This window comes from Nerophis ophidion, linkage group LG11 (assembly GCF_033978795.1).
Source record: "Nerophis ophidion isolate RoL-2023_Sa linkage group LG11, RoL_Noph_v1.0, whole genome shotgun sequence".
In the NCBI taxonomy this organism is placed as follows: domain Eukaryota; kingdom Metazoa; phylum Chordata; class Actinopteri; order Syngnathiformes; family Syngnathidae; genus Nerophis; species Nerophis ophidion.
In genome coordinates this window covers 16,109,039-16,135,184 of record NC_084621.1, presented here as the reverse complement: position 1 = coordinate 16,135,184, position 26,146 = coordinate 16,109,039, and the positions used below count along the sequence as shown (strand labels likewise).

The window sequence follows — 26,146 nt, the reverse complement described above, 5'->3', positions numbered from 1 at the left end:
GACGTTATTGGTTGGAGCGGACATTTTAGCCCAGCACCATTCACAGCTAAAAGTAGTCTGCTTTAATCGCATAATTACACAGTATTTTGGACATCTGTGCTGCTGAATCTTTTGCAATTTGTTCAATTAATAATGGAGACGTCAAAGAAGAAAGATATTGGTGGAAAGCGGTGCATTGTAGCTGCCTTTAGCAACCAAAACACAGCCGGTGTTTGTATGTTGTGAAGCTTTATTATGGAACAGAGCGGTCAAGCGATCATGTTTCTCTACCACATGTCAACCAGCAAAGTTTTGGGATGAGAAAATTGTGATATTAAGTCAGCTCTTACCAGAGACTCGAGCGGAGTTTGCTTCCGCCTGCAGCAGCTGTCAAAAAGGTAGCTGTGACTTTCTTGGCTCCGCCATATGGCTTCCCTCAGAGACACTGGCAGTCACCGCAGCTTTCCGACTTTCAGGTATGACTTTATAATCTCACTAAAACACTAGTAACACAATAATCAGATAAGGGATTTTACAGAATTATCCTAGTAAATGTGTCTAATAACATCTGAATCGCTCCCACTGCTGTCGCCTTTTTTTTCCTAGTGCTTCACTCTAACTTTCCTCATCCACAAATCTTTCATCCTCGCTCAAATTAATGGGGAAATCGTCGCTTTCTTGGCCCGAATCGCTCTCGCTGCTGGTGGCCATGATTGCAAACAATGTTCAGATGTGAGGATCTCCACAACCCGTGACGTCACGCACACATCGTCTGCTACTTCCGGTACAGACAAGGCTTTTTTATTAGCGACCAAAAGTTGCAAACTTTATCGTGGATGTTCTCTACTAAATCCTTTCAGCAAAATTATGGCAATATCGCAAAATGATCACGTATGAGACATAGAATGGACCTGCTATCCCCGTTTGAATAAGAACATCTTCTTTCAGTAGGCCTTTAATACACCCTTTAGTCGCCATTATCCGGCATGAATCCCCGAGTACAGCCAGACATGACATGTTATTCATAATACACCCACACCACACGTCCGCTGCCAAATAATGTAAGGTTACGCCGACAAGACATTGTCCAAATACCTCACACAGCTACATTGGTTGAAAGCCGTCAGCGGGGCGACATTGCAGCCACAACACGACGAGCTTTTCTCCACATCCTAGCTTCCAACTCACCGCTTTAAGGATGACGACCTTTTCCGCATTGGAGTAAGATGACGTAGGTGCTGTTCCGGTCACGTGACGGAAGATTTGACAAGCATGTGGATGTAGACGCGGCATTGGCTGCTGTGACGCGAGGAATTGGGCCGCCATCTTGAAGTGGTGATGAGGAGCCGGCGAGGAGCCCAAACTGACAGTTGACAGGTAGAAAACATTGATGCTAAACCCGGGGTCACCAACGCGGTGCCCGCGGGCACCAGATCGCCCGTAAGGACCAGATGAGTCGCCCGCTGGCCTGTTCTAAAAATAGCTCAAATAGCAGCACTTACCAGTGAGCTGCCTCTATTTCTAAAATTGTATTTATTTACTAGCAAGCTGGTCTCGCTTTGCTCGACATTTTTAATTCTAAGAGAGACAAAACTCAAATAGAAATTGAAAATCCAAGAAAATATTTTAAAGACTTGGTCTTCACTTGTTTAAATAAATTCATTTATGTTTTTACTCTGCTTCTTATAACGTTCAGAAAGACAATTTTGGAGAAAAATACAACCTTAAAAATGATTTTAGGATTTCTAATCACATATACCGTTTTACCTTTTAAATTCATTCTTCTTTTTTCCTGACAATTTAAATTAATGTTCAAGTAAATGTATTTTTTTATTGTAAAGAATAATAAATACATTTTAATTTAATTCTTCATTTTAGCTTCTGTTTTTTTGACGAAGAATATTTGTGAAATATTTCTTCACACTTATTATGACTAAAATTCAAAATAATTATTCTGGCAAATCTAGGAAATCTGTAGAATCAAATTTAAAACTTATTTCAAAGTCTTTTGAATTTATTTTAAAAATTTTGTTCTGGAAAATCTAGAAGAAATAATGATTTGTCTTTGTTAGAAATATAGCTTGGTCCAATTTGTTATACATTCTAACAAAATGCAGGTTGGATTTTAACCTATTTAAAACATGTCATCAAAATTCTAAAATTAATCTTAATCAGGAAAAATTACTAATGATGTTCCAAAAATTCTTTTTTTTAATTTTTCAAAAAGATTCAAACTAGCTAGTTTTTCTCTTCTTTTTTTCGGTTGAATTTTGAATTTTAAAGAGTCGAAATTGAAAATAAAATATGTTTCAAAATTAAATTTTCATTTTTTTCATGTTTTCCCCTCTTTTAAAACGTTCAATTAAGTGTTTTTTTCATCATTTATTCTCTACAAAAAACCTTCCGTAAAAGGTAAACAAATGTATGACGGAATGACGGACAGAAATACCCATTTATTTATATATATATATATAGATTTATTTATTAAAGGTAAATTGAGCAAATTGGCTATTTCTGGCAATTCATTTCAGTGTGTATCAAACTGGTAGCCCTTTGGATTAATCAGTACCAAAGAAGTAGCTCTTGGTTTCAAAAAGGTGGTGACCCCTGTTTTAAGGGGAGGCATCATGGAGTGCTACTGCATACTGGTGCTGACGAGACGCGGGGCCGCCATCTTGGAGTGGTGATCCGCTCCACTCAGTGCAATTCATTTGGCAGGAGCAATGAACTCTCAGTGCATTTCATTCATCTTACCTCACTGAATACCACTCATTTTCACCCCCTTTTTTGTCATACGTGTAGCTATGATAAATGACACATGTTTTACTATTGATAGTTTGCTTAACAGTAATAGAATATTCTTATATGCTACAAGTGACCAGACGTCCCAATGTGTGCGGGTATGTATGATTTTGTATCCCTTTAATTTAGGTAGCCAGGGTCTGCAGATGGAAATGAGCTATTTAGCTATAATCTGGTACAGAACATATCTGTCTTCTGTGCATTGTCCCTTCAAATAAAGACTAAACAACTTACATTTAAAAATCTATAAAACTTAGCAATGAGGTTGAAAAAGTAAAATTCCGTTTAATTTTTTTTTCATACAGTGTGGATCCAAATTGTCCTTCTTTTTGTTTCTCAATACCCGACCTGTTTTTGTGCCTTTATAAAATAATTACAACTCCCTGTTAAAACACTCTCTACCTCTAACAACCAAAAAGCTGTGAAAACGATGATGCTGTGTTCCAAATTGAAGTTATTTACTGAAATTGAAAGGACAGAATTTCTAGGCGCAGTCAGGGCGTTGAGGGGTTCCGGTTTGGTGGCTGCAGGATTACGTCTCTGCTTTTTGCCGAGGATGTGGTCCTGATGGCTTCATCTGGCCGAGATCTTCAGCTCTCACTGGATCGGTTCGCAGCCGAGTGTGAAGCGACTGGGATGAGAATCAGCACCTCCAAGTCGGAGTCCATGGTTCTCACCCGGAAAAGGGTGGAGTGCCATCTCCAGGTTGGGGAGGAGACCCTGCCCCAATTGGAGGAGTTCAAGTACCTAAGAGTCTTGTTCACGAGTAAGGGAAGAGTGGATGGTGAGGTCGACATGCGGATCGGTGCGGCGTCTTCAGTAATGCAGTTGCTGTATCGATCCGTTGTGGTGAAGAAGGAGCTGAGCCGGAAGGCAAAGCTCTCAATTTACCGGTCGATCTACGTTCCCATTCTCACCCATGGTCATGAGCTTAGGGTTATGACCGAAAGGACAAGATCACGGGTACAAGCGGCCCAAATGAGTTTCCTCCACCGGGTGGCAGGTCTCTCACTTAGAGATAGGGTGAGAAGATCTGTCATTCGGAGGGAGCTCAAAGTAAAGCCGCTGCTCCTCCACATGGAGAGTAGCCAGATGAGGTGGTTCGGACTTCTGCTCTGGATGCCACTCGAACGCCTCCCTAGGTCCGACCGGTAAAAGTCTACGTGGAAGACCCAGGACACGTTGGGAAGACTATCTTTCCCGGCTGGCCTGGGAATACCTCGGGATCCCCTGGGAAGAGCTGGACGAAGTGGCTGGGGAGAGGGAAGTCTGGGCTTTTCTGCTTCGGCTGCTGCCCCCGCGACCCGACCTCGGATAAGCGGAAGAAGATGGATGGATGTTTGTAAATGTTGAAATGTATAAATAAAGGTAAATTAAAAAAACAAAAAACATCAAAAACAATTGTGCGATGCTTTACATTTATGTTCCAAATAAACTGAACTGAACAATTAGTTTCAAAACTATAGGTTCGTTAAAATGAACAGAATACAAGTAATCCATTCATCTGTCCACTGCCTCCGGAGTCCTATTAGCCAAAAGAACCTTCTTCAGCTTGACGGCATCCCTCACCGCTGGTGTCCACCAATGGGTTTTAGGATTACCGCCCCGACAGGCACCAACTACCTTGCGGCCACAGCTCCAATCAGCCGCCTCGACAATGTCCTGCACCTCCCTCGTGACATGTTCAAAGTTCTTCCAGAGGTGGGAATTGAAACTCTCTCAGACAGGAGACTCAGCCAGACGTTCCCAGCAGACCCTCACAATGTGTTTGGGCCTGCCAGGTCTGTACGGCATCCTCCCCCACCATCGCAGCCAACTCACCACCAGGTGGTGATCGGTAGAAAGCTCCGCCCCTCTCTTCACTCGAGTGTCCAGAACATGAGGCCGCAAATCCGATGACACAACTACAAAGTCGATCATGCAACTGCGGCCTAGGGTGTCCTGGTGCCAAGTGCACCTTATGTTTGAACATGGTGTTTGTTATGGACAATCCGTGACGAGCACAAAAGTCCAATAACAAAACACCAATCGGGTTCAGATCCGGGCGGCCATTCTTCCCAATCACGCCTCTCCAGGTTTCACTGTCATTGCCAACATGAGTGTTGAAGTCCCCCAGCAGAATAAGGGAATCACCCGAGGGAGCACTCTCCAGTACTCCCTCGACTGTACCCAACAAGGATGAATACTCTGAACTGTTGTTTGGTGCGTAAGCACAAACAACAGTTAGGACCCGTCCCCCCACCCGAAGGCGGAGGGAGGCTACCCTTTCGTCCACCGGGTTGAACTCCAACGTGCAGGCTTTGAGCCGGGGGTCAACAAGACTAGCCTCTCCCTGCCGGCAACGCCAGAGTGGAAGAGAGTCCAGCCCCTCTCGAGAGAACTGGTTCCAGAGCCCTTGCTGTGCGTCGAAGTGAGTCCGACTATATCCAGCCGGAATTTCTCTACTTCGCGCACTAGCTCAGGCTCCTTCCCCCCCAGAGAGGTGACGTTCCATTTCCCAAGAGCTAGCTTATGTAGCCGAGGATCGGACTGCTTAGTGTCCTGCCTGCGGCTGCCATCCAGCTCACAATGCACCCGACCTCTATGGCCCCTGCTTTGGGTGGTGAGCCCATTGGAGGGAGGACCCACGTTGCCTCTTCGGGCTGTGAGAACAGGCCCGGCCACCAGGCGCTCGCCATCGTGCCCCACCTCCGGGCCTCTCTCGTTCGGGCGAGGGAAATCTGGGTCCTTTGTTCGTGTTGTTCATAGAGGTCTTCGAGCTGCTCTTTGTCTGATCCCTCACCTAGGACCTATTTGCCTTGAGAGACCCTACCAGGGGGCTTAAAGCCCCCGGACAACATAGCTCCTAGGATCATTGTTACACGCAAACTCCTCTACCCCGATAAGGTGGCAGCTCAGAGAGGAGAGAATACAAATAATGTACTATATCATGTATCATGTACTACTATACTATACTTTTTCTCTCTGGCACTAACCGAGGGTGGATGCTCTCCTTTCCTCTACCTTATCTCTCCTGCTTGCTTCTTTGTTTTGTCTTGTCTTAACTTTCTTGTTGCCTCTTTTTGCACTGCTCTCCAAATCTAAACATTGGAACTATCTAACTGGCCTCAACAAAATTGACAAGATCTTGGGTTTGGGGGAACCTGCTGTCGTGGCGAAGCGGTTGTTGCTGGACACACCACGGACTCTTACTTGTATTCTGTTCATTTTAACGAACCTATAGTTTTGAAACTAATTGTTCAGTTCAGTTTATTTGGAACATAAATGTAAAGCATCGCACAATTGTTTTTGATGTTTTTTGTTTTTTTAATTTACCTTTATTTATACATTTCAACATTTACAAACATCCATCCATCTTCTTCCGCTTATCCGAGGTCGGGTCGCGGGGGCAGCAGCCGAAGCAGAAAAGCCCAGACTTCCCTCTCCCCAGCCACTTCGTCCAGCTCTTCCCAGGGGATCCCGAGGTATTCCCAGGCCAGCCGGGAAAGATAGTCTTTCTGTCGAGGACGTGAAAATATCCACCTATTCGGAATTATGAGTAAGCGTTGCTCTGGTTTGTCGACAAATTGGAAGTTGCTGGCAGTCTTCAAAGTACCCCAAAGCTGCCACAAATGATTGGAGGATGCGGGAAGAACTGTGGATTACATCGGACTGTCTACCCCGCTGTTTTTGAGGACCAGTCATAGACAATTTAGAGTGAAAAGCAAATTTTATTTTCCCCCGCATAAAAATCATTCTAACTTGGATTGTTTCCCTGGCTTGGAGACTCTCCTTAAGGACAGCGCAGCGAAGACACAACAAATTCCCTTCTTGTCTCTCATGGACACACACCTGTTGTTGTTGACTTTGGACTAGCGACTGCAATACTCCAAGGCCGCGGAACAGAGACACATTACGGGCTTACACACACACACACACACACATCCACAAAAATATACACCACACATACACCCCCCCGCCCCCCAACCCAACGCCCTCGACGCAATCCCGTAGGGGTGATGAATGGATGGTCAGCGCCTGAGAGCTGCGGCCTACCACCATGACCCCGAACTCCCTTCCCTCTGTTGCTAGATATCTCGAGATGTATGTTGTAATATGTATATGTGCTTTGCTATGGAGTTTTTTTCCCCCACTCCAGACTGGGCCCCCTTAGGAGCCCAGTCTGGATTGTATTTTTTTACTCATCCTTCCCCAGCGTTTATCTTTTTCCCATCTTTTACGGGGCGCCTTGTGGCGACTCATCAGCGTTCTTGTTCTGTAACCCTGTATACCAGGGGTGCCCATTACGTCGATCGCGAGCTACCAGTCAACTGCGGGGGGTGTGTCAGTCGATCTCCAGCCACGCTTTTAAAAAAAATAGACCTAAAAATTAGTGATCATCAATCTTCACCAAGACGTCACTTAAATGACATCCACGGTACCGGAGGGTCTTGTGAGATGACGCTGGCTGCTGCAAGATCATTATTATGAAAATATGACCGAGAAGAAGGCGAGAAACATTTTTTATTTCAACAGACTCTCGCGCCGTACCTTCCGTCAAAACTCTAAAGGCCGACTGCACATTTCCTATCTTCACAATAAAAGCCCTGCTTCATGCTGCCTGCGCTAACTAAACACAGAGTCTCGGAAAACTGGCGTGCACAAGCGATCCCTCAGAAAGCTGGCGTGCACATCAGTTGTGCACGCCAGCTTTCCGAGACTCTTATTTTGTTAGCGCAGGCAGCATGAAGCAGGGCTTTTATTGTGAAGATAGGAAATGTGCAGTCGGCCTTTAGAGTTTTGACGGAAGGGACGGCGCGAAAGTCTGTTGAAATAAAAAGTGTTTCTCGCCTTCCTCTCTGTCATTTTTTCATAATAATGAACTGGCAGCAGCCAGTGTCATCTCACAAGACCCTCGGGTGCCGTGAATGTCAATCAAGCAAGCTACGGAATTTGCCGCCAATGTTTTTCTTGTAAGTTGTATGGAAGCTGGATGAATTAGATGCCAAAAACCAACCACTTTCATGTGGTATTGTACAGAAAGGACAACTTTTTTCTCCTCCATTTGAAAATGTGGGCGTTATCATCATTACTGTCTGATTCCAATCAATGCAAGTCATCAGAATCAGGTAATACACCAACTTATATTCTTGTCTTCGTGAAAGAAAGACATCTATATGTGTTACACATGCTTGTATTATCATTAAAAACATTTAACTTGTTTACAAAAATGTCTCTTTCATAAATAAATAAATATAAATGATATATATAAATGAGGTAGATCCCCTCGAGTTGGTCAATTGAAAAGTAGCTCGCCTGCAGAAAAAGTGTGGGGACCCCTGCTGTACACTGTTTGTTTGTCTAATCTTGAACAGGTTTGTGCTGAAAACTAAGCTTCGTTGTACTTGTGCAATGACAATAAAGACCTATCCTATGCTTTCCTATATCATGGTACCATGTGTTTGTATAAAATTATTATTTCATGTCATTTTATAGTATATTATTTGTTTTATAGCGCAGAATACAAATAATGTTTGATAAAATGTCATACAATATTAATGTTATACAAACACATGATACCATATGATTTGTTACCGCCGCACAAAATAAATAATGAATTACATTATTTTATTATATTTGTTTCTTCTCACATTAACGTTGAATCGCAATGGTGCGGTGTAGTTCCACCTTCAGCCACTAGGGTACGGCAGTAAGTTTTCCAACAGTTTTCTTGCAGTTTTGATGGCATCGAAGAAGTTTAAGATTTTTGGTGGGGGGGGTTGAGGGGCTGGCCCTTTTTTTTTTGTGTTCGGCTGGAGAGTCCTGCTGCCTCCGCGGCGAGGAGAGCCGCAACACACCGCTTCCAGACACCCCCAGCGCCGGTTACTTGCCCGGGGTTGATCGGGGGACGCCTTCCCAGCGAGAGAATAGGCGACGCGGACACTTGCCGCAGCATCGCTCCCAGGTCATCGGGACAGCCTCCCTGGGTCTGGGGGGCGGGGTGGTCCAAGGACGAGACCGAGGAGGGGAGACGACAAGGCGGCGAAGAGGACACAGGAGGGGGGCTGGAAGTCTGAAGTGGCCGCGGTACCCCGGGTTAGCTATCTTGTACCCGCGCGGCTAAGTGGATGGGATGGAGCCGGGACCGTCTGGCGCTGGTATGTTTTCTTATCTTATTCTTCATGTTTTAACCTGGCCGCCAAAGCTGGATATCGTTGCCCGGCCTCGGCATCTCCTTGGAGGCGAGGGAGAGTGAAGACACGGCGGTGTTCTGGAGCACCACCTTAGTACCATAGCGCAGTGTTTTTCGACCTTTTTTTTGAGCCAAGACACATTTTTTTGGGTCAAAAAAATCCGGAGGCACACCACCAGCAGAAATCAGTAAAAACTAAACTCAGTTGACAGTAAACATTTGTCGTCGGCAATTATTGGATATGAATATAACCAAGCATGCATCACTATAGCTCTTGTCTCAAAGTAGGTGTACTGTCACATCACATCCGGAGTTATTTTAAGGTTTTTGCTATTTCATGTCTTCTTTTGAGCGATATTTCTCGCATATACTTTGTTTTAGCAATTGAGTATATTTCAGTTGTTTCGATCCTTTTTTGTGGGGACATTGTTGATTGTCATGTGATGTTGGGATGTCCATCGTGGACGCCGTCTTTGCTCCACAGTAAGTCTTTGCTGTCGTCCAGCATTCTGTTTTTTCCCCTTTGAAGCCAGTTTCGTTCTGCATAGCCTTCCCTAAGCTTCAATGCCTTTTCTTAGGGGCATTCACCTTATGTTTATTTTTGGTTTAAGCATTAGATACCTCTTTACTGCTGTTTCCGACATCTACAAACCTGCTGCCACCTACTGACATGGAAGAGTATTACCCTCCCGAGCTCAACAACGACACATCATTTGCAGACTATAATTACTGGTTCGCAAAAAATATTTTTAACCCAAATAGGCACAGTATTGTGCCGCGGCACAGTGGTTGAAAATCGCTGTTCTGGAGCACCACCTTAGTACAATAGCGCAGTGTTTTTCGACCTTTTTTTGAGCCAAGACACATTTTTTTGGGTCAAAAAATCCGGAGGCACACCACCAGCAGAAATCAGTAAAAAACTAAACTCAGTTGACAGTAAACATTTGTCGTCGGCAATTATTGGATATGACTATAACTAAGCATGCATCACTATAGCTCTTGTCTCAAAGTAGGTGTACTGTCACCACCTGTCACATCACAAACTGACTTATTTTAAGGTTTTTGCTATTTCATGTCTTCTTTTGAGCGATATTTCCCGCTTCTACTTTGTTTTAGCAATCGAGAATATTTCAGTTGTTTCTATCCTTTTTTGTGGGGACATTGTTGATTGTCATGTCATGTTGGGATGTCCATCGTGGACGCCGTCTTTGCTCCACAGTAAGTCTTTGCGGTCGTCCAGCATTCAGTTTTTTTCCCTTTGAAGCCAGTTCAGTTTTAGTTTCATTCTGCATAGCCTTCCCTAAGCTTCAATGCCTTTTCTTGGGGGCACTCACCTTTTGTTTATTTTTGGTTTAAGCATTAGATACCTTTTTACTGCTGTTTCCGACATCTACAAACCTGCTGCCACCTACTGGCATGGAAGAGTATTACCCTCCCGAGCTCGACATCGACACATAATTTGCAGACGATAATTACTGGTTTGGAAAAAATATTTTTAACCCAAATAGGGCACACTAGTGTGCCGCAGCACAGTGGTTGAAAATCACTGTTCTGGAGCACCACCTTAGTACCATAGCGCAGTGTTTTTCAAACTTTTTCGACCCAAGGCGCATTTTTTTGGGTCGGAAAAATCCGGAGGCACACCACCAGCAGAAATCAGTAAAAAACTAAACTCAGTTGACAGTAAACATTTGTCGTCGGCAATTATTGGATATGACTATAACAAGCATGCATCACTATAGCTCTTGTCTCAAAGTAGGTGTACAAAGTAGGTGTTTTTGCTATTTTCCTTTCATGTCTTCTTTTGAGTGATATTTCCCGCACCTACTTTGTTTTAGCAATCGAGAATATTTCACTTGTTTCTATCCTTTTTTGTGGGGACATTGTTGATTGTCATGTCATGTTGGGATGTCCATCGTGGACGCCGTCTTTGCTCCACAGTAAGTCTTTGCTGTCGTCCAGCATTCTGTTTTTTCCCCTTTGAAGCCAGTTCAGTTTTAGTTTCGTTCTGCATAGCCTTCCTTAAGCTTCAATGCCTTTTCTTGGGGGCACTCACCTTTTGTTTAAATTTGGTTTAAGCATTAGATACCTTTTTTATTGCTGTTTCCGACATCTACAAACCTGCTGCCACCTACTGGCATGGAAGAGTATTACCCTCCCGAGCTCAACAAGGACACATAATTTCCAGACTATAATTACTGGTTTGCAAAAAATATTTTTAACCCAAATAGGCACAGTATTGTGCTGCGGCACAGTGGTTGAAAATCACTGTTCTGGAGCACCACCTTAGTACCATAGCGCAGTGTTTTTCAACCTTTTTCGAGCCAAGGTACATTTTTTTCATAGGAAAAATCCAGAGGCACAACAGTAGCGGAAAACATTAAAAAAATGAAAATTAGCAGCCTATATTGACAGTCAAAAGTAGTTCTCGCAATTGTTGGATATGTACGGATGTACTTTGTGGACGCCATCTGCTGCTCCACATGCTGTAAGTCTTTGCGGTTGTCCAGCATTCGTTTTTTGTTCATTTTGCAGCCAGTTCAGTTTTAGTTTCGTTCAGCATAGCCGTCCCTAAGCTTCAAGCCTTTTCATCATACTTGCCAACCCTGAGACCTCCGATTTCGGGAAAGGGGTGTAGGGGGGCTGGTCGGGGGTGGAGCGGAGGCGTGGCTGGGGGCGTGGTTTTGGCGGGCCGTGGTTAAGAGGGGAGGAGTATATTTACATCTACAGTTCATCAACTCGAGTATTTCATATATATATGTATATATATATACATATATATGTATATATATATATATATGTATATATGTGTATGAAATACTTGACTTTCAGTGAATTCTAGCTATATATATTTATTTTATTACATATATAAATAAAATAAATAGTTGAATTTCAGACGCACCTATCAAATACACAGCAATGAAAACACAGTTGTTCTACTAACTGTACTGTGCTTGCTGGTTACTAAAAAAACAACAACAACACTTACCTTTCACTATTTGAGTAACCTTTGTTCTGCCATTTGCGTACTGGCGAGAGTCACTTGCCGTCACGTGCGCAACACCACATAAATCGTTGGCCAATCAAAAGAAACCCCATAACGCTATAGCCAACATTCACCAGGAGATGGCGACAGACAACATAGAATCACTCTATTACAAACGGCGTCCCCAATGGCTGTAACTTCCTCGTTCTTCTGCTTCGTCTCCTTGTGTGTGCAGTTTTTTATTAAAATCCGTAGATGTTGTAACGTGATTGGGCAGGCAAGCTTTTTATATAACAGGAAAGCGGACGTGAAAACAGGCTGTCCCCACTCAGGTCCGCATGGAGCTGGAGGGGGCGGGTCCTCCAGCTCCGCTGAATTTCGGGAGATTCCCGGAAAATCCGGGAGGGTTGGCAAGTATGCTTTTCATAGCGACACTCACCTTATTGTTTATTTTTGTTTTAAGCATTAGATATATTTTTACCTGCACGCTGCCTCCCGCTGTCATCTGCATATTGCGATCATGACAAATAATGTTCCCGACATTTACAAAGCAATTTACCTGCTGCCACGTACTGATATGGAAGAGTATTACACACTTCTAGACAGCACCGACACTCAACAAAGGCACATTTTTAGCGGAATATAATCACTCGTGTGCAAAAAATATTTTGAACCCAATTAGGTGAAATGACATCATCTCCCACGGCACACCAGACAATATCTCACGGTACACTAGTGTGCCGCGGCACAGTGGTTGAAAAACACTGCCATAGCGTACCCGGATTTATAACCGCGATAAAGTCATCATGAAGGGGCTTGACTTTCCACTTCTGCCGTGCGAGGGGAGGCCACGGAGGTCGTGGGAATCTCTTGCGTGGTGAAGCCCGCCTTCCACCCGCAGCATCTGGCCGTGCTGCAGCCTGCCTCCCCCCTCCTAGTGACAGCTCCTGGTCCCCATTTTTCATGTGGATGCATTTGAACACTGTTTTTGAACATTTTTTGAGCCATCCATCCATCTTCCGCTTATCCGAGCTCGGGTCGCGGGGGCAGCAGCCTAAGCAGGGAAGCCCACACTTCCCTCTCCCCAGCCACTTCGTCCAGCTCTTCCCGGGGGATCCCGAGGCGTTCCCAAGCCAGCCTGGGAGACATAGTCTTCCAAACGTGTCCTGGGTCTTCCCCGTGGCCTCCAACCGGTTGGACGTGCTCTAAACACCTCCCTAGGTAGACGTTTGGGTGGCATCCTGACCAGATGCCCGAACCACCTCATCTGGCTCCTCTCGATGTAGAGGAGCAGCGGCTTTACTTTGAGCTCCCCCCGGATGGCAAAATTTCTCACCCTATCTCTAAGGGAGAGACCTGACACCTGGCGGAGGAAACTCATTTGGGCCGCTTGTACCGGTTATCTTGTCCTTTCGGTCATGACCCAAAGCTCATGACCATAGGTGAGGATGGGAACGTAGATCGACCGGTAAATTGAGAGCTTTGCCTTCCGGCTCAGTTCCGTCTTCACCACAACGGATCGGTACAACGTCCGCATTACTAAAGACGCCGCACCGATCCGCCTGTCGATCTCACGATCCACTCTTCCCTCACTCGTGAACAAGACTCCCAGGTACTTGAACTCCTCCACTTGGGGCAGGGTCTCCTCCCCAACCCGGAGGTGGCACTCCACCCTTTTCCGGGCGAGAACCATGGACTCGGACTTGGAGGTGCTGATTCCCATTCCAGTCGCTTCACACTCCGCTGCGAACCGATCCAGTGAGAGCTGAAGATCCCGGCCAGATGAAGCAATCAGGACCACATCATCTGCAAAAAGCAGAGACCTGATCCCCCGGCCACCAAACTGGATCCCCTCAACGCCTTGACTGCGCCTAGAAATTCTGTCCGTAAAAGTTATGAACAGAATCGGTGACAAAGGGCATTTTTTTGAGCCAAGGCACAAAAAATGTTGAGGCACACCACCAGCAGAAATCATTAAAAAATGAAACTCAGTTGACAGTAAAAAGTCGTTGCCGTAATTGTTGGATATGACTTTAAAGCATAAGCAAGCATGCATCACTATAGCTCTTGTCTCTAAGTAGGTGTACTGTCACCACCTGTCACATCACACCCTGACTTATTTGGACTTTTTTGCTGTTTTCCTGTGTGTAGTGTTTTACTTCTTGTCTTGCGCTCCTATTTTGATGGCTTTTTCTCTTTTCTTGATATCTTCCTGTAGCACAGGGGTGCCCATTACGTCGATCGCGAGCTACCAGTCGACCGCGGGGGGTGTGTCAGTCGATCTCCAGCCAGGCTTTTAAAAAAAATAGACCTAAAAATTAGTGCTCATCAATCTTCACCAAGACGTCACTTAAATGACATTCACGGTACCGGAGGGTCTTGTGAGATGACGCTGGCTGCTGCAAGATCATTATTATTAAAAATGACCGAGAGGAAGGCGAGAAACACTTTTTATTTCAACAGACTCTCGCGCCGTACCTTCCGTCAAAACTCTAAAGGCCGACTGCACATTTCCTATCTTCACAATAAAAGCCCTGCTTCATGCTGCCTGCGCTAACTAAATACAGGGTCTCGGAAAACTGGCGTGCACAAGCGATCCCTCAGAAAGCTGGTGTGCACGCCAGCTTTCCGAGACTCTTATTTTGTTAGCGCAGGCAGCATGAAGCAGGGCTTTTATTGTGAAGATAGGAAATGTGCAGTCGGCCTTTAGAGTTTTGACGGAAGGGACGGCGCGAAAGTCTGTTGAAATAAAAAGTGTTTCTCGCCTTCCTCTCTGTCATTTTTTCATAATAATGAACTGGCAGCAGCCAGCGTCATCTCACAAGACCCTCGGGTGCCGTGAATGTCAATCAAGCAAGCTATGGAATTTGCCGCCAATGTTTTTCTTGTAAAGTGTATGGAAGCTGGATGAATTAGATGCCAAAAACCAACCACTTTCATGTGGTATTGTACAGAAAGGACAACTTTTTTTCTCCTCCATTTGAAAATGTGGGCGTTATCATCATTACTGTCTGATTCCAATCAATGCAAGTCATCAGAATCAGGTAATACACCAACTTATATTCTTGTCTTCGTTAAAGAAAGACATCTATATGTGTTACACATGCTTGTATTATCATTAAACACATTTAACTTGTTTACAAAAATGTCTCTTTCATAAATAAATAAATATAAATGATATATATAAATGAGGTAGATCCCCTCGAGTTGGTCAATTGAAAAGTAGCTCGCCTGCAGAAAAAGTGTGGGCACCCCTGCTGTAGCAGTTTCATGTCTTCCTTCAAGCGATATTTCCGCATCTACTTTGTTTTAGCAATCATGAATATTTCAGTTGTTTTTTTCCTTCTTTTTGGGGACATGGTTGATTTTCATGTCATGTTCGAATCTACTTTGTCTTTGCTCCTCAGTAAGTCTTTGCTGTCGTCCAGCATTCTGTTTTTGTTTACTTTTTAGCCAGTTCAGTTTTAGTTTTGTTCTGAATAGCCTTCCCTAAGCTTGAATGCCTTTTCTTAGGGGCACTCACCTTTTGTTTATTTTGTTGGATATGACTATAACCCAGCATGCATCACTATAGCTCTTTTCTCAAAGTAGGTGTACTGTCACCACCTGTCACATCACATCCTGACTTATTTTAAGGTTTTTGCTATTTCATGTCTTCTTTTGAGCGATATTTCCCGCATCTACTTTGTTTTAGCATTCGAGAATATTTCAGTTGTTTCTATCCTTTTTTGTGGGGACATTGTTGATTGTCATGTCATGTTGGGATGTCCATTGTGGACGCCGTCTTTGCTCCACATTAAGTCTTTGCTGTCGTCCAGCATTCTGTTTTTTTTCCCTTTGAAGCCAGTTCAGTTTTAGTTTCGTTCTGCATAGCCTTCCCTAAGCTTCAATGCCTTTTCTTGGGGGCACTCACCTTTTGTTTATTTTTGGTTTAAGCATTAGATACCTTTTTGCTGCTGTTTCCGACATCTACAAACCTGCTGCCACCTACTGGCATGGAAGAGTATTACCCTCCCGAGCTCAACAACGACACATCATTTGCAGACTATAATTACTGGTTTGCAAAAAATATTTTTAACCCAAATAGGCACACTAGTGTACCGCGGCACAGTGGTTGAAAATCACTGTTCTGGAGAACCACCTTAGTACCATGGCACAGTGTTTTTCAACCTTTTTCGAGCCAAGGCACATTTTTTGGGGCCGGAAAAATCCGGAGGCACACCACCAGCAGAAATCAGTAAAAACTAAACTCAGTTGACAGTAAACATTTGTCGTCGGCAATTATTGGATATGACTATAACTAAGCATGCATCACTATAGCTCTTGTCTCAAAGTAGGTGTACTGTCACCACCTGTCACATTACAAACTGACTTATTTTAAGGTTTTTGCTATTTTCCCTTCATGTCTTCTTTTGAGCGATATCACCTTTTGTTTGTTTTTGGTTTAAGCATTAGACACTTTTTTACCTGCACCCTGCCTTCCACTGTTTCCGACATCTACAAAGCAATTCGCTATCAGCTGCCACCTACTGATATGGAAGAGTATTACATGGTTACTCTGTCGAGCTCTAGACAGCACCGACACACAACAAAAACGCATCATTTGCAGACTGTAATTACTTGTTTGCAAAAAAATTTTTTAAACCCAAATAGGTGAAATTAGATAATCTCCCACAGCACACCAGACTATATTCCACAGCACACTAGTGTGCCGCGGCACAGCGGTTGAAAAACACTGCATTAGAAAGTCAATCATTTCTACAAAGTTAAATTTGGTGATTGTAAATTATTTTTTTCATGAAGATTTTGTCTAAGTGAGAAAAGTGCATTGCAGTTATAACACAACAAGTGCACCTTCAATGTAAAAAAAAAAAAAAATAAGACTTCCATTTAAATTGGCTTACCGTTATGCTTATTTTGGAATGGAGGAGGAGGGTGGATGCTCCCATGCAGAAGGCCCCCCTCGACATCTCAAAAGTCTGCTTTTGTGTGTGAAGTGTGATGGTTCAATGGGCTATTTTTCTTGCAGTGAGTCTTGTTTAGATTGTGGTCAACAGCCAATTATTTAGAGAGGCGCCAATGAGTTTAGAGCCCCCCCCCCAAAACAAAATAATTGGAGCATAATTGTTCTCACTGAGCAGCAGCATGCACAAGTAATTGTTATTGTTAGGTTTCTTCTCATTTGTCCTTGGTAAGAGGAGTCTGTGGCTGATGCGAGTTCCAATTGGGTGTCAAACTCAAGGCCCAGGGGCCAGATCTGCCCCCAACATTCAATAAACACACATCCCTTGTAGTACAAACCCCATTTCCGTATGAGTTGGGAAATTGTGTTAGATATAAATATAAACGGAATACAATGATTTGCAAATCCTTTTCATCCCATATTCAGTTGAATGCACTACAAAAACAAGATATTTGATGTTCAAACTCATAAACTGTATTTTTTATTGCAAATAATAATTAAATTAGAACTTCATGGCTGCAACACATGCAGTAGTTGGGAAAGGGCATGTTCACCACTGTGTTACATCACCTTTTCTTTTAACAAAACTCAATAAACGTTTGGGAACTGAGGGAACTAATTGTTGAAGCTTTTAAAGTGGAATTCTTTCCCATTCTTGTTTTATGTAGAGCTTCAGTCGTTCAACAGTCTGGGGTCTCCGCTGTCGTATTTTACGCTGCATAACGCGCCACATATTTTCGGTGGGAGACAGGTCTGGACTGCAGGCGGGCCAGGAAAGTACCTAGATTCTATTTTTACGAAGCCACGCTGTTGTAACACTTGTCTTGCTGAAATAAGCAGGGGCGTCCATGAGAACGTTGCTTGGATGACAACATATGTTGCTCCAAAACCTGTATGTACCTTTCAGCATTAATGGTGCCTTCACAGATGTGTAAGTTACCCATGCCTTGGGCACTAATACACCCCCATACCATCAAAGATGCTAGCTTTTGAACTTTGCGCCTATAACAATCCGAATGGTTATTTACCTCTTTGTTCTGGAGGACACCAGATCCTCTGTTTCCAAACATAATTTGAAATGGGGACTTGTCAGACCACAGTTTCCTGGAAACTTAATTTTTTAGAATTGATAAAAAAAAGAAGTGAATGTTCTGAATGGGTTGAAATGGTTGGTGTGGTAATTTTTCAAAACGGTTGAGAAATGTTGAAGAAGAAATGTTATTACGGAATTTCCTGGAAACTTCATTTTTTGTGTGGGAAAAAGTAGTCAACAGAGAAAAGGGTGAACATAGGATTTGGAAAACTGGGAATTCTGGGAATTCCTGGAATTTTTTGGAACTTGGAAAATGATAGTTTGAAGGTCCAGGATGAGTGGAATATGTTGAATGAAGGTGGAATGGTTTAAATCGGTTAAAACGTGGGGATTGTGGAAGTTTGAAAAATGGATAATTCATTTTGAATGGCAAAATGTCACTAAAAACTGGGATTTCTTGGAAATCCAGGATTTAAAAAAAATAATTGTTGAAAGGGAAAAGAATTCCAGAACAGGCTGAATATTTTGAAATTGGAACAGTTTTAATGGGACAAACAATGTGGGATTTGCGGAATTGAAAAATGTCCCATTCACTTCAATGGGATTTTCATAAAAAATTGGGAATGCCAGGATAATTAGGATTTTTTTTTTTAAATTATAAAAAAAAAAAAAAAATGAAAGTCCTGAATGGGTTAAAATGCTTGATGTTGAAATTTTTCAAAACGTTCGAGAAATGTTGAAATAACATTTTTAATTGAGAAATGGTATTACGGAATTCCTTGAAACTTCGTTTTTTTGTGTGGGAAGGAGTAGATGACAGAATAAAGGGTGAAAATAGGATTTGGAAAACCGAGAATTCTGGTAATTCCTGGAATATGATTGAACTTGGAAAATGCTAGTTTGAAGGTCCAGGATGAGTGGAATATGAGGATGGTGGAATGGTTTGAATCGGTTGAAAAATGTGGAAATTGTGGAAGTTTGAAAAATGGATCATTCAGTTTGAATGGCAAAATGTCACTAAAAACTGGGATTTCTTGGAAATCCAGGATTTTTTTGAAAATAATTGTTGAATGGGAAAACACAATTCCGGAACGGGCTGAATATTTTGAAATTAAAACTGTTTGAATGGGATAAACAATGTGGGATTTGTGGAACTTTGAAAAATGTCCCATACTTTTCAATGGGAACTTCATGAACATTTGGGAATTCCAGGATAATGGGGAATTTTTTAGAAAATGAAAATGGTCCAAAAAAAAAAGTGAAAGTCCTGAATGGGTTAAAATGTTTGGTGTTGAAATTTTTCAAAACGGTCGTGAAATGAAGAAGTAACATTTTTAATTGAGAAATGGTATAACGGAATTCCTGGAAACTTCGTTTTTTGTGTGGGAAGGAGTAGTTGACAGAAAAAAGGGTGAAAATAGGATTTGGAAAACCGTGAATTCTGGTAATTCCTGGAATATTTTTGAACTTGGAAAATGCTATTTTGAAGGTCCAGGACGAGTGGAATATGTTGAAGGTGGAATGGTTTGAATCGGTTGAAAAATGTGGAAATTGTGGAAGTTTGAAAAATGGATTATTCATTTTGAATGGCAAAATGTCACTAAAAACTGGGATTTCTTGGAAATCCAGGATTAAAAAAAATAATTGTTGAAAGGGAAAAAAATCCAGAACAGGTTGAATATTTTGAAATTGGAACAGTGTGAATGGGATAAACAATGTGGGATTTGTGGAACTTTTAAAAATGTCCCATTCACTTCAATGGGATTTTCATAAAAATTTGGGAATGCCAGGATAATTGGGATTTTTTTTAGAAAATGATTTTAAAAAAATAATTCAAAAAACAAAAGCCCTCAATGGGTTAAATGCTTGGTGTTGAAATTTTTCAAAACGGTCGAAAAATGTTGAAGAAGTAACATGTAACATTTCAATGGGAATTTCATGAACATTTTGGAATTCCAGGATAATGGGGAATTTTTTAGAAAATGAAAATGATACCCAAAAATGTGAAAGATCTGAATGGGTTAAAATGGTTGGTGTTGGAATATTTCCAAAAGGTCGAGAAATGTTGAATTTTAATTGAGAAATGGTATTATGGAATACCGAGAAACTTAGTTTTTTGTGTGAGAAAATATGATTTGGGAAACTGGGAATTCCTAGAATTTTTTTGAACTTAGAAAAAGACTGATTGAATGTCCAGGATGAGTGCAATATTTTGAAGGTGGAATGGTTTGAATCGGTTGAAAAATATGGAAATTGTGGAAGTTTGAAAAATGGCCATTTAATTTTGAATGGGAAAAATGTCCCGGAAAACCTGGAATACTGGGTAATCTGGGATTTTTGGAATTCGTCAAGCGAAAGCCCGCGATTCTGGAATAGGTTTGAATCAGGCTACAAATTTCCAGCGAAAAAACTGGTTAGTAGCCGGCGACTTTCTGTCAAAACGTGGACTTTGAGGTTTGTTTTTCCGGAATGCACAGGAAAGTTGGAGGGGGCAAGGCGTGAAGGTAATGACATCTTTTATTTAATTTCTATGACTACAAAAAAAGAAGCAAACAAAAGGCGCGCACAATGGCGGAGAACAAACTTGACTAATGAAACAACTTGCACAATGGCAGAAACTATGAACAATCAACAAAAACTTACTTGGCATGGAACTATGAAACAAGCAACGTGAATTAAGCATGAAACAGTAAAAATGGCATGAAGCAGAGTGGAGGTAGCATCGCATGACGTGAGTAGAGGTATGTGAAATTGGGACCGGTGAAAACTAATGGGTCTGGTTTAGTCTTTATTTAAAGGGACAATGCACAGAAACATTAATTTCAAAGACAGAGATGTTCTGTACCAGATTATAGCTAAATCGCTAATTTCCATCTGTAGTCCCGGGTAGTCATGGAAACAAAACAAACAAGGAAGTGCAAAAACAAGAAACAATGGAGTCTTAAAGGCTTACTGAAATGAGATGTTCTTATTTAAATGGGGATAGCAGGTCCATTCTATGTGTCATACTTGATCATATCGCGATATTGCCATATTTTTGCTGAAAGGATTTAGTAGAGAACATTGACGATAAAGTTCACATCTTTTGGTCGATAATAAAAAAGCCTTGCCTTTATCGGAAGTAGCAGACGATGTGCGTGTGACGTCACAGGTTGTTGGGCTCCTCACATCCTCACATTGTTTGTAATCATAGCCTTCAGCAGCAAGAACTTTTCGGACCGAGAAAGTGTCAATTTCCTCGTTAATTTGAGCGAGGACGAAAGATTCGTGGATGAGGAAATTTAGAGTGAAGGACTGAGGAAAAAAAAAAAGGCGATTGCAGTGGAAGCGTTTCAGATGTTATTAGACACATTTACTAGGATAATTCTGGAAAATCCCTTATCTGCCTATTGTGTTGCTAGAGTTTTAGTGAGATTAAATAGTACCTGAAAGTCGGAGGGGTGTGGCCAGTGTCTCTGAGGGAAGCCGCGCAGCTGCAGCAGGACGGAAGCTCCGCTGATGTCTCCGGTAAGAGCCGACCTATTACCACAAATTTTTCACCGAAAACTGCCGGTTGACATGAGGTCGGGATCCATGTTCGCTTGACCGCTCTATTCCATAGTAAAGCTTCACCTTCGGGAATTTTAAACAAATAAACACCGGCTGTGTTTTGTGTGGCTAAAGGCTAAAAGCTTCCCACCTCCATCTTTCTACTTTGACTTCTCCATTATTAATTGAACAAATTGCACAAGATTCAGCAACACAGATGTGCAGAATACTGTGTAATTATGCGATTAAAGCAGACTACTTATAGCTTGGATTGGGCTGGAAAATAATGTCCGCTACAACCCGAGACGTTTTCAACACGACACTTCACGGGAAATGTAAAATTGCAATTTAGTAACCAAAAGCTGCCGTATTGGCATGTGTTGCAATGTTAATATTTCATCATTGATATATAAACTATCAGACTGTGTGGTCGCTAGTAGTGGCTTTCAGTAGGCCTTTAAGCAAAACAGAACATAACTAAACAAAACATGATCACAAGACATGACAATTGTTATCAGAAAAATCTTTGTTTAATATTTATTAATTTCACTAAAATACGCATTGAGGCTATAAAGTGTGTTTTATTTTTTTCAGTCCTTTGAGGCGTTTGTGGTCAAGGGCTATATAAATAAATGTTGATTGATTATCTGATTATTGAAACAACAAGTCAGTAAATGACTAAAACAGTGCGGGCTAAATGGTATGGGCATGTCGTGACATGGGAATACAATGGAAGTAGTAAAGTAGTACATCACTGTCATTTCCTGCTTGGGGCTAAACTGTGATGTCATCGCAAAGATGGTTGCTGTTGTCCCTCTCACCGCCCGGGAACTATTGTCTCGGGACACGAGGGAGATCTGGCCGGGCTTCTCACCATCTGCCTTTACTGGCACCATGGCGGAGGGCGCGCGCGAGTTTTTGTGTGTGTGTGTGTGTGTGTGTTTTCTTTTTTTTTTTTGACAGAGGCGCGTTTATGAACACACAACTTTGTGGTTGTTGGCCATGTGTGAAGGAGTGTTTATATAAAGTGAAGATTGCTAATCTCAAGTTGAGAAATGTATTTAAAAAGTTTATCATAAAAAAAAGAAAAAGCTACAATAAAATGGTGTGTACAGCTACTTTTCAATGGACCAAGTGGAGGGGATCATTCATTGATGTCATTTATATTCATTCATTTATGACAGAGAAGATAACAAGTTAAATGTGTTTAATGAAAATACAAGCATGATAAACATTCCTTTCTGTCATGAAGACCGGAATATAAGTTGTTACGATTGTGATGACTTGAATTGATTGGAATCAGGCAGTAGTGATGATAACCTCCACTTTTTCAAATGGAGGAGAAAAATGCAAAATAAAATAAAACAAAATAAATAAAAATAAATAAATATAATAGAACACAAAATAAAGTAAAACACAAAAAACTTGCATTGATTGGAAACAGACAGTAGTGATGATAACCTCCACATTTTCAAATGGGGGAGAAAAACACAAAATTAAATAAAATGAATAAATAGAACAATTTAAAATAAATAAATAAAAAATAAATACATAAAAAAAACAAAATTTAAAAAATAAAACACTAAAAACTTGCATAGATTGGAAACAGACAGTAGTGATGATAATGTCCACATTTTCAAATGGAGGAGAAAAACACAAAATAAAATAAAATAAAATAAATGAATACAAAAATGTAAAATAATTAAATAAAAAATAAATAAATAAAACACAAACTATAAAATAATAAAATACAAAAAACTTGCATTGATTGGAATCAGACAGTAGTGATGATAACCTCCACTTTTTCAAATGGAGGAGAAAAACAAAATAAAATAAAACAAAAAAAATGAATGAATATATAAATAAAAATAGAAAAATTGAATAAAACACAAAAAACTTGCATTGATTGGAATCAGACAGTAGTGATGATAACCGCCACATTTTCAAATGGAGGAAAAACACACACACACACACACACACACAAAAAAAGTAAAATAAAAAAATGTAAAATAAATAGATAAATAAAACACAAACTATAAAAAAATAAAACACAAAAACTTGCTTTGATTGCAATCAGACATTAGTGATGATAACCTCCACATTTTCAAATGGAGGAGAAAAACATAAAATAAAATAAAATAAAAAAAAGTAAAATAATTAAATAAAAAATAAATAAATAAAACACACACTATAAAAGAATAAAATACAAAAAACTTGCATTGATTGAGATCAGACAGTAGTGATGATAACCTCCACTTTTTCAAATGGAAGAGAAAACACAAAATACAATAAAATAAAACAAAAAAACGAGTGAATAAATAAATAATAATAAAAAAATAGAATAAAACACAAAATAAAACAAAACATACAAAACTTGCATTGATTGGAATCAGACAGTAGTGATGATAACCTCCACTTTTTCAAATGGAGGAAAAAAAACACACAAAAAAAGTTAAATAAATAGATAAATAAAACACAAACTATAAAAAAATAAAACACAAAAAACTTGCATTGATTAGAATCAGACAGTAGTGATGATAACCTCCACTTTTTCAAATGGAGGAGAAAAACACAAAATAAAATAAAATTATATAAAAAAATATATTTAAAAAAAATAATTAAATAAATAAAACACAAACTATAAAAAAAATAAAACACAAAAAACTTGCATTGATTGGAATCAGACAGTAGTGATGATAACCTCCACTTTTTCAAATGGAGGAGAAAATAAAAAAATAAAATAAAATAAAACAAAAAAAAACAGTGAATAAATAAATAATAATAAAAAATAGTATAAAACACAAAATAAAACAAAATAAATCACAAAAAACTTGCATTGATTGCAATCAGACAGTAGTGATGATAACCTCCACATTTTCAAATGGAGGGAAAAAAAACACACACAAAAAAAAGTAAAATAAAAAATAAATAGATAAATAAAACACAAACTATAAAAAAATAACACACAAAAAATTTTCATTGATTGGAATCAGACAGTAGTGATGATAACCTCCACTTTTTCAAATGGAGGAGAAAAACACAAAATAAAATAAAATTATATACAAAAATATATTTAAAAAAATAATTAAATAAATAATAAATAAATAAAACACAAACAAAAAAAAATAAAACACAAAAAACTTGCATTAATTGGAATCAGACAGTAGTGATGATAACCTCCACTTTTTCAAATGGAGGAGAAAAACAAAAAATAAAACAAAAAAAACGAGTGAATAAATAAATAATAATAAAAAAATAGTATAAAACACAAAATAAAACAAAATAAATCACAAAAAACTTGCATTGATTGGAATCAGACAGTAGTGATGATAACCTCCACTTTTTCAAATGGAGGAGAAAAACAAAACATAAAATAAAACAAAAAAAACGAGTGAATAAATAAATAATAATAAAAAAATAGTATAAAACACAAAATAAAACAAAATAAATCACAAAAAAACTTGCATTGATTGGAATCAGACAGTAGTGATGATAAACCTCCACTTTTTCAAATGGAGGAGAAAAACACAAAATAAAATAAAATAATATAAAAAAAAATATTTTTTTAAAATAATTAAATAAATAATAAATAAATAAAGCTCAAACTATAAAAAAATTAAACACAAAAAACTTGCATTGATTGGAATCAGACAGTAGTGATGATAAACCTCCACTTTTTCAAACGGAGCAGAAACCAAGTCCTCCTTTCTGTCCAACACCACATGAAAGTGTCCAGCTCCCATACTCCTTTTTATACACTTTACAAGAAATACATTGGCGGCAAACTCCGTAGTTTGTTGAGACTCTTATTTTGTTAGCGCAGGCAGGATGAAGCAGCGCCTTTATTGTGAAGACAGGAACTGTGCGGTCGGTCTTTAGAGTTTTGATGCGAGAGTCTGTTGAAATAAAAAATTGTTTCTGGCCTTCCTGTCGGTTGTTTTTTCTTAATAATGATCTGGCAGCAGCCAGCGTCATCTCACAAGTGATCAAAGTCACGTCTTTGTGAAGATTGATGATCAATCTTTTTTAGGTCTATTTTTTTAATGCCTGGCTGACACACCCTCCGCCATCGACCGTCAGCTCGCCATACACGTGTCAGGCTTGCCACTGACAGTTTGTTTGTGTTTTAGTTTTTCCTGTCTGTGTTTAGTATTTCCTGTCCTTAGTTCCTGTCAGCACTCTTATTTTGGTTCAGCTTCCTGTTTGTCTCCCTGAGTGCTTTGTTTCCCCTTAGTTGCGGCTGATTGGCACCTGGCCACACCTGGTGTCAATCAGCCCGCTCCTATTTGTACCTGCTTTGTCTTCCAGTCTGTGCTGGATTACTGTCATGTCGATGTCGCTCTTGTCCTTGCTACCTGTCGTGTCGTGTTTTGTCAATGCAGCGTTGCGCTAAGCTTTATTTGATTGCGGTTTTTAGCTTACTGCCTTTTGTTCCCTGCTTCCAAGTGTGTTTTCATATTTCATGTACGACTTCTGTTTCCTGCTCGAGACCTGCTAGCTTCCACGCTAGACCTTCAGTTTATTTTCCAGTTCCCATGCTAGCTCTTTGTGTTTGTTATCCGCCCACGTGCGCGCTTTTTTTTGTACCCTTAGTTTGTTTTTTGTCTTAGTGTTTTAAATTAAATCGTGTTTTCCTGCAAAATGCCTCCCTCTTTCTCTGCATCTTGGGGTTCGTCAACAACT

The 26,146-nt window shown here is 40.5% G+C and overlaps 2 protein-coding genes across 5 annotated transcripts in view; one reads left to right on the top strand and one right to left on the bottom strand.

Moving 5' to 3' along the window:
- dhdds (dehydrodolichyl diphosphate synthase) overlaps window positions 1–1,209 on the bottom strand; it is a 31,195-nt gene extending 29,986 nt beyond the window's left edge. For all 3 annotated transcript variants that reach the window (XM_061915166.1, XM_061915167.1, XM_061915165.1), the window contains exon 1: window positions 1,075–1,209. The gene's annotated coding sequence lies outside the window, so the exon portion shown is untranslated. The remainder of the gene's footprint in view (window positions 1–1,074) is intronic.
- A 7,369-nt stretch (window positions 1,210–8,578) lies between these two features.
- ago1 (argonaute RISC component 1) overlaps window positions 8,579–26,146 on the top strand; it is a 79,214-nt gene continuing 61,646 nt past the window's right edge. For both annotated transcript variants that reach the window (XM_061915163.1, XM_061915162.1), the window contains exon 1: window positions 8,579–8,918. In XM_061915163.1, the coding sequence (XP_061771147.1) occupies window positions 8,894–8,918 (25 nt within the window). In that variant the 5' untranslated portion in view covers window positions 8,579–8,893. The remainder of the gene's footprint in view (window positions 8,919–26,146) is intronic.